The sequence below is a fragment of the Nansenia antarctica genome (assembly GCF_963989245.1).
Source record: "Nansenia antarctica genome assembly, chromosome: 15".
Taxonomy (NCBI): domain Eukaryota; kingdom Metazoa; phylum Chordata; class Actinopteri; order Argentiniformes; family Microstomatidae; genus Nansenia; species Nansenia antarctica.
The window spans coordinates 980,650-990,227 of NC_137685.1; the positions used below are offsets into that span (position 1 = coordinate 980,650).

At 46.2% G+C, this 9,578-nt stretch overlaps 1 protein-coding gene across 1 annotated transcript in view; it reads right to left on the reverse strand.

Moving 5' to 3' along the window:
• The window catches only part of camk1a (calcium/calmodulin-dependent protein kinase Ia), a gene marked incomplete at its 3' end in the record, with an annotated part of 20,300 nt that extends 12,844 nt beyond the window's left edge, over positions 1-7,456 (reverse strand). Inside the window, exon 1 of the mRNA XM_080545483.1 lies at positions 7,347-7,456. Coding sequence (XP_080401609.1) covers positions 7,347-7,432 — 86 coding nt within the window. The 5' untranslated portion in view covers positions 7,433-7,456. The remainder of the gene's footprint in view (positions 1-7,346) is intronic.
• Positions 7,457-9,578: the final 2,122 nt, after the last annotated feature.

Below are 9,578 nucleotides of genomic sequence, written 5' to 3' on the forward strand. Positions count from 1 at the left end.
GAGAGAGAGAGAAAGAGAGATACCATTGTAATTAAGAACCATCCCGTCGCTCGTCTCTCCTCAGAGACAGAGAGACTGAGTGGGGGTGGGGGGTGGCAGAGAGGCAGGCAGAGAGGCAGAGAGGCAGGCAGAGAGGCAGAGAGGGGTGGGGGGGCAGAGTGGGGGTGGGGGGGAGGCAGAGTGGGGGGGGGCTCTCTTAGGGTTTGGAAGAGGCCACGGGCAACACACAGCAGAAGGAGGAGGTAGCTGCCTCACTGTGATGGAGCCCAGAAGGCGTTGTGTAAACAGTCCAAGTGTGTATTGTGTGTGTACAGTACAAGTGTGTATTTCTGTGTGATAGAGAAACAAGGGGAAGATGTGTGTGTGTGTGTGTGTGTGTGTGTGTGTGTGTGTGTGTGTGTGTGTGTGTGTGTGTGTGTGTGTGTGTGTGTGTAAGGCTGTACATTATGTGCCTTTAAATGTCACCAGAGGCTGGCTTCCAAATAATGTATTATAAACAACTCCCTCTCTGTCAAAATGTTCTTTCCAGTAATCTCTTCAGTATCATTTCAAGATGTTCCGTTTTTACGAAAGTAATTTGCCCACTCAATATAACAAACAACAGGTTTAGGATCACTAAATATTTATAATTTGTGAATAGGATTCACTGTATTGTCTGCCATAGGCTACTGGGTAAATGATACATACATGGCTTGTAAACAAACTTACATTTTAGGACGTGTTCAAATGTCAGGAGTGTGATCATCTAGTTATGTGTAGTCATGTGTTTTTAGCATGTTGATGTTCTATCAGCATGTTGTGATAAACATGCAGTTAGTCCTTTTTAGCTGCTAGCTACTAGCAGCTGTTGTGTAGCAGCTGTTGTGTTTTGAGGACTTTATCACCAGACGTCCACATTTTGTGCACACAAATGTGACAGGGTCTGGTTGAAAAGTGTAGTTGAACTCAAAAGAGCCCAAGAGACCAGAGTTATCAGATGCGATACAGGTCTTTATTCATTACAAAGACTGTTCTGCAGAGCAGCTGAGCTTCATCCAATTACACATAGTGTTAAATACATTTTCATCGGAGGTCTGGTTTGTCACAGGGCCTGAGCTCGTTGATTGGTTATTTTCAGATGCCTCCTGCTACTCCCTGTTCTTGACTATTGTCCAATCAGAGGGCAACATGGTGGCCCAAGTAATGTTCCATGGGGTGAGCCACACTGGTATAGTTTATTGATACAATCTGGATATCAACGTACGTGGCAAGTTCACAGTGACATTTGAAATGTTGGACAATAACCTGATACATGTCTCATCACTGACATAAGAGAACCGACAGAAGTTGAATGAACAGACACGGTGTGGTTTTCCACAACAGAAGTCCTCAAGTAGGGCAACGTCATTCTGCAGTGTGTGAGCCTCCAAATGATGTGTCAGACATTGAAATCTGAACACAGTTGCTTTAGAAGCTGAATAGAAGCTTTTTGCTCATTCGCGCGACTTGAGAATTGCCGACACGTGCCCCTTTTTTTACCAGACTGTGTCACAAATAAACACAAACAGGCAGGCACATACAAACACTCTCTCTCTCCCTATCGTCCCTCTGGGCAATCTTTACATGGAAAAACATCTGTCTCACACCTTAGTACCCTGGTGCTCCAATTACACATCCTACAAACTCACACAAACACACACAGTAACCATAGCTCTCCAAACCTCTGAGTTAAAACCACACACTCCCAGTGGATTCTCTTGTTACCACAACATCAGGTCCACCAGGTACGGCACAGTTCAGTATCTGCTAAACCGGTTAGCGTGATGTGTTCCACATAATAGCTTCATCAATGTCTTCATGTAAATAAAACACGAGCTGTGAGCCAAAGTAAAGCTAATAGATATTGGGTCCCAAAGTGTAGTAAATGGACTGCACTTACTGTTATATAGCGCCTTTTTTGCTGCTCCAAAGCTGCTCCAAAGCGCTTGACAACGGCCTCTCATTCACCCATTCACACACACATTCACACACCAATGGCGAGGTAGGCAAGCTGCCATGCAAGGTGCCAGCCCCGCTCACTGGGAGCAATTTTTGGGGTTCAGTGTCTTGCCCAAGGCAAGGACACTTCAACATGTGGCCAGCCAGGGCTCGAACTGCTGATCTGCCAACCTTGTGATCATTAGACGGCGACTCTACCTCCTGAGACACAGGCCTCTACCTCCTGAGACACAGCCTCTACCTCCTGAGACACAGCCTCTACCTCCTGAGACACAGCCTCTACCTCCTGAGACACAGCCTCTACCTCCTGAGACACAGCCTCTACCTCCTGAGACACAGCCCCTACCTCCTGAGACACAGCCTCTACCTCCTGAGACACAGCCTCTACCTCCTGAGACACAGCCTCTACCTCCTGAGACACAGCCTCTACCTCCTGAGCCACAACCTCTACCTCCTGAGACACAGCCTCTACCTCCTGAGACACAGCCTCTACCTCCTGAGACACAACCTCTACCTCCTGAGACACAGCCTCTACCTCCTGAGACACAGCCTCTACCTCCTGAGACACAGCCTCTACCTCCTGAGACACAGCCTCTACCTCCTGAGACACAGCCTCTACCTCCTGAGACACAACCTCTACCTCCACTAGCCTCTACCTCCTGAGACACAGCCTCTACCTCCTGAGCCACAGCCTCTACCTCCTGAGACACAGCCTCTACCTCCACCAGCCTCTACCTCCTGAGACACAGCCTCTACCTCCTGAGACACAGCCTCTACCTCCTGAGACACAGCCTCTACCTCCTGAGACACAGCCTCTACCTCCTGAGACACAGCCTCTACCTCCTGAGACACAGCCTCTACCTCCTGAGATACAGCCTCTACCTCCTGAGACACAGCCTCTACCTCCTGAGACACAGCCTCTACCTCCTGAGACACAGCCTCTACCTCCACCAGCCTCTACCTCCTGAGATACAGCCGCCCCAGAAACAGTGTGTCTAACTCACGCCTGCCAGGACGTCTGGGCCCAGACCATGAACTGTTAGGAGGAGAGAAGCCCTGTTATGTGTGTGTGTGTGTGTGCGTGTGTGTCACTAACACAATGAATGCTGCCTCCTCGCCGTGTGCAGAGAGTTTGTCTGCCTGGTGTATTTAAAGCAGGCAGCACAATCCATCTCTCTCCCGTTGATGGATGTTTGCTGAGATGGCGAATATGACACATGATGGCCATTTTTTTCCGCTGAGGGCGTGTGCCATCCATCAGGCCGGGGAGGGGGGGGGGGCGGGCCTCCCAGCGGAGCGGAGCCATTTAGCATCGCAGACGGCCGCGGCTTCTACCAGCCTATCGATTTCACATGATTCAGGTGCTGGACCGCCCCCCCTTCAGCTCACCTCGCCTCACCCCACACCCCCATCCCCCTGCATCCCCCTCCAACACCCCACACCCCCGTCCCCCCGCATCCCCCTCCAATACTTTCCCAATGCTCCCCATCTCTCTCAAAAATAACATTTCACAACGTTTCACAAAACAACATGTCGTGTTTCACAAATTAAATAATGCATCATACACATAAACCACCCACAAGAAAGAAGCAGCAACTGCTCTTTCATCTACCGTTCCAAGAACATCGAGTATAGATGAACACCCATACTAACATGCTGAGGGGCATACTGTACTGTAGTGTAGTGTAGTGTAGTGTAGTGTAGTGTAGTGTAGTGTAGTGTAGTGTAGTGTAGTGTAGTGTAGTGTAGTGTAGAGTAGTGTAGTGTAGTGTAGTGTAGTGTAGTGTAGTGTAGTGTAGTGTAGTGTAGTGTAGTGTAGTGTAGTGTAGTGTAGTGTAGTGTAGAGTAGTGTAGAGAGGATGAAGCTAAACAGAGGAGAGGCTGAAAGGCCCACGCCTGAACACTCTTAGGGGACGTTGAGTCAACAGAGGGAACAGAGGGATCTCTCTCTCTCTCTCTCTGTGCGTCGCACGTTCATCTGCCAAAACTTCTGTCTCCATAGTGACTGTGGAGAATCCATATGGAAAGTGTCTCACTGTTGTCAAGGGAACCAGACGGCTATGACCTCACAGGATAGTTAGGCAGAGATCTTGCTATTAGGTCTTGACTACTGATTGGCTGAGAGCAAAGCAACCAGGAAATATTATGAGTCAAAACCACATGATAGCTCTACTGGGCTGACGACAGAATCCTCTAAAAATACAATGTCCTCTCTCTTTTCTCTCTCTCAATTTCTATAAAGTGCAACTTACTAGCCTCTAAGAACGCTTATTAACACTCCTTCAATACAATGTCTCCCTTTATAACTTGTTTGGACATGCTTAGTCATGTTAGTGGTGAGTTGTATATGTGTTTAAACCATACTTTAAACTGTTCCTAATGCTCAGACTACCCATGGCTATAAACACACAATGATTCAATAGGCTGCTCTGTGTTATGTGACATCACAGCACCATATATTCCCATAGTCTGCTTGACTGGACAACACAACTGTGAGTACAGACACAGCCCATGTCCCAGATTCCATGTGTGTCCTCCCCCAGCATACCCCTTCCTGGAACCTGCGGTCCCCAGACATGGGCCTGCTGTCCACCCCCCAGCACCAACCTACGGACCTTTGGGGACAGAGCCTTCAGCGTGGCCGCACCTACTCTCTGGAACTCCCTCCCCATAGTGATCCACAACGCCCCCACCCTGGACTCCTTCAAATCAGCCCTGAAAACCCATCTGTTCTCCAAGGCCTTTGGCCCCTAGTCAATGTTTCAGTTTTGCTTTGTTTGTTTTCTGTTTTGTCTGTCTGATCATTTCCCTTAGAATTGTAAAGTGTCCTTGGGTTTTTTGAAAGGCGAAAGGTTTATTAAGTTATTATTATTATTATTATTATTCACCCACAGTATCATCTAGAGACCCTGGTTCTAACATGTTGTATTGCTGTCCACTCAAGACGAGTGACATTGAATACCAGGTAGAAATTAAGTGTTGATTAAGGAACCTACTTAGACAGTTGACGATAAAATCACATAACTATAATTACAATTGGTCATATTAGAGGGTCATTATACAGTTATAACCAGGGGTGCACATAACTTTTTGGGGCCAGTGCTCAGAGGAGCACCTAGGGATGCTGCTTGGTGCTCCCCGAGCTCGCGAGTCACGACCCGTCCCACAGGATGGATGAAAAAGGGATACATGGGTAACTTATATTAGCAAAACGACATTTATTCATAAATAAAGATGAACGAACAAATGATTGTGTGCAAAACAAAAGAAACAAATGCAAAATCAAATGACTGCTCTTTAAGCATGAAAGTCTGTCAGACTCCTTTAAACACAATGAAATCAACTGATCTCTTTAAGCACTGCTCTGTTCTGTAAACACTGAAATCAACTTTTCAACAAAAAGTTACAGCCTAAGCATTTATTTATACTACAAGCTTAATCGTCATCATCACTGCTCTCTTGACTGCTGTAAATTATCACTGTCCTCAATTTCAACCATGGTAGAGGATGTTTTTTTTGTGATCAACTGTTTTTTTGTTTTGTTTTTTGTTTTGGTGCGCAAAAGCGCCCTCATGCGGCTGATCTGCCGCGCAGCATGCATTTTGGCGACGCATGCGCACTGGCGCACCAGTTATGTGCACCCCTGGTTATAACCTATGAAGTAGTACATTTGTTTCGTCAATTCATCATGAAACACACCCCAAGACCAGCGCACCAGACAGTATTCACTGTTACCACATAGGACACTGACACATACGACTGGAATGGTTGAAGAAAAGAGAACATTAAGGGGAGGGAGGGGTGGAGGGAGGGGAGGGTGGGGTGGGTCATCTACCATCACACATCAGGACAGGTCATACTAACGCTGGCTCCACACAGAAGGGGAACGCCAGGCTTAGCCGACACTGAATGCAATATTTCCACATAAATCAATTAAATTCTGTAATCTTCTCTCCAAACATAAGGAGCTTTCCGTCAACACATACAGTAGGATTAATCCTGCTCTCTGCCAGGTCTCGCTAGCAGCACTGACAACAGGGACTGAGGAGGGAATATTGCTACAAGCTTTTCATAGAATACGGGAACAGGGTGATATTGTCCTGGCTTATCACACTTTAAATCCCTGTTACATAACCTCTCTCAATATCTTTATATCCGTGTGATATAACCTGACAGTATCGCAGTGAGTGAGTTCACTTTTGTGATTTTTAGTCGTTAGCAAAAATATAAAAGAGCGACCAATGATCAACTTCCATAATGAAGTTATTCGTTGACTGTTTAATTGTTCAATGTACTGATTCCATTATTATTGGCATGCATGGTGATACAGTATGTAGTTCTCTTATATTGATAAATGGTAAATGGTAAATGGACTGCACTTATAGCCCCTTTTTTGCTGCTCCAAAGCGCTTTACAACGGCCTCTCATTCACCCATTCACACACACATGCACACACCAATGCATGGGCAAGGCGCTGGCCCGCTCACTGGGAGCAATTTTGGGGTTCAGTGTCTTGCCCAAGGACACTTCGACATGTGGCCAGCCGGGGCTCGAACCGCTAGTCGAACCGCTGATAAAGTCTGAGGGTGTTTGATCCTTGACTGTGCCTCCGCCTTCCCCTCTTGGCTCCACTCCAGGTTGGATCACCAGTAGGGACTCATCTCACCATCTCACCATCCAGTAACACCTCCACACTCCTACACGTGCTGCAGAGATGCAGAGATGCAGAGCTAGCTGTACAGTATGTATCTCTGGCTCAGTGCAGCCACTCCTGGGAGTCCTGGGTGATATCCTAACAAAGGGCTTCCCCACTCCAAATGACACATCTCTGTTGTTACTGGTGGATGTGTGTTAGGTCACTGGTACTGAGGTTGGGGGCAGGAAGACTATCTTGGTAGCATATCGTCCCCCTGCAGACGTGTCACAGAGTCACATGCTGTGTCCAACCCAGATGAGGCACATCACTCACAACTCTGGAGCTCTGATCCCCTCTGGTGCCTGAGCTCGTGTCTCATCAATCACATGACAGATCTAGAATGTGTTCATGTGTGAACATGGACCATTGAGCATACATACATGAACAAGGCTGTTGGCTACTGTCCTGTAGGGAAGAAAATCAATGCACTAATGAAGCAGTCCATCCTCTCGCCTTTTGGATGCCAGCGATGGCAACTCTGCCCGATGCACCGCAAAGAATCACATGTAACACACATACACACATGCACACATGCGCACAGACACACACACACACACACACACAAACATTACTACCATTCCCACTGCTGTGGCCAACAGCAGTAATCTCTGTGTTCTCTACGCAAGGTTCCCAGAATAGAGAGCTGTTACTGTAAACCTGCCAGAATACTCACGTTCCCAGAACTTCTTTGAAGTCGTAATGTTCTTTGATGTCAGACGTCTTCTTCTTCCAGCCGTTGCCATCCTCTCCGAGAGGCATCTTGTGTCCTACACTGTCGATACGCTCTGCCGCGGGAGAACTGTGGAGGAACGAAGTAGACTTAAAAGTCCTTACATTGACTGGAGTCTAGTCTCTGGACACACACACAGAGACGTCACGCTTTACATCAAGTTAATGGGGGGGTGAAGCCAACCATGATGACACAGAGGTTTTACCCACGCAGATCGTTCAGCTATTCAGTACCACATTATGAGACGCTTTAGAATGAATGAATAGAAATTAGGTAATAGATCTCAACATGGCAAAGTATCCCTGATAGTACATCAGTTGCAGGGGTCAACAGGGTAGATTTAAACTATCTCCCAATACTAATGCTCTAGTACTCTTGTATTCCATTCATTCACTTCCCAGGGACTTCCCAGAGTCTTTCTAAACAGTAATCTGTGGAAAGACAGATCACCACTTGAGCTGGCACATTCAGAACACAGAGCTAAGAGATGGAAAGCGGGAGGGAGGGGGTGAGGAGGGGAGATAGAAAGAGAGAGAGAGAGTGAGAGAGAGAGAGAGAGAGAGAGAGAGAGAGAGAGAGAGAGGGAGAGATAGAGAGTGAGGGGGTGGGTGGGTTCTAGTTTAATCAGGTTTAGTATTGTAGCTATAATAGACAGTTATAACATGGATCTGATAGCATGTTAAACTACTCCATGTATCTGTTCATACAGATGGTGAAATGCACAGCACTTGAATCCGATGTGCAACAGTTTCCTAAAGTGGGAAGAGAATTGGCAGGCAGGCAGCACAGCCCTCCTATCCACCATCATTAGGACAGAATACAGATGGAGGTGTAATCCAGGGAAGTGTATTCAGACTGCCAAGGGCGTTTAGCCGACTGTAGCAGGGCATGACTTATTCTCAGTTTCTGCTCACTAGAAGGTAGTGGAGGTGGAGGTGCAAATAAGTTATAGGGTCATCAGCCAAAATATGACTTTTTGTGGGACACAGGCCTACTGTAATACTGACCCAGCATCTCCCTAAAACATTAGAGAGATTATGTATAATAATGTATAATATAATTTAGGGTTAGGGTTAGGTCAGCCAAAATATGACTTTCTGTGGGACACAGGCCTACTGTAACACTGACCCCACATCTCCCTAAAACATTAGAGAAATGATGTATAATAATGTATCATATCATTTCTAAGAAATCATCATTAAGAAACAACAGGATGTATGTCCTACTGGGTAGGGCAACTGTTTACACAGAGAGACACAAAAGAACTCTGTTGACAGGAAGCTAAAGAGTACATAGGAAGAAGTTTGGACATTGACAATGAATGTTATTTCAATACTCAATATATTAACAAAACGTGATGATCAAATCAAACGGTGACAATGTAGCATGTTTATAGGCGAGGGGGGGGATCAATGACAACGGTAGTGCCAGAGCAATCCAGTAAAAATGATTCATCACTAAAGATTATGGATCGGTTACAATGTCATTAATTATGACCATATTATCTGTCAGACACGCAAGCCGGAGCGCACCGCATTATGCTGCTGAGAATGGAAACGCAGTGTGTGTGTGGGTGTGTGTAAGCATGTTGTAATCGTTCAAGGGTACAGTAACAGACAGTAGTCTTATTGAGAAACCTTGGGTTGGATTTAGACAAGCAACGGTGTAAAATCGACATATTCCAAGTAAAACCAATGCAATATTATAACCGAGGGAAATGCATTCTTTGCGGATCAGATCAATTACCATACGGACAGTAGAATCAGAATTCCGTACCTGAATACGCGGAGCTGGAAGATTCCTTCTCCCTCCTCTCAATGGTGATGTGTCTCTGTGTCTCTGTGCGCAGCGCCGCTAGATCAGCCTCTCTCCTCCTCCTGACGTCAGGTTTGCATTGGTCCATACATGCATCTTTGCATTGGTCTTTGCATTGGTCCATACATGCATCCATGCATTGGTCCATACATGCATCCATGCATTGGTCCATACATGCATTTTCATTAGCGTCAACAAAAATAAAATGATGAGATTCGTAGACTTTCTTTTTAAGGAGGATAATTGGTTATCATTATGAATCTGTGGCAGCGCATGTGGGTACTCCATATTTCATTAATTCAACGAAATGGGCTACAGCCTACAGGCCTACAACTGTTGATAAACATTGTCCTTATGGCA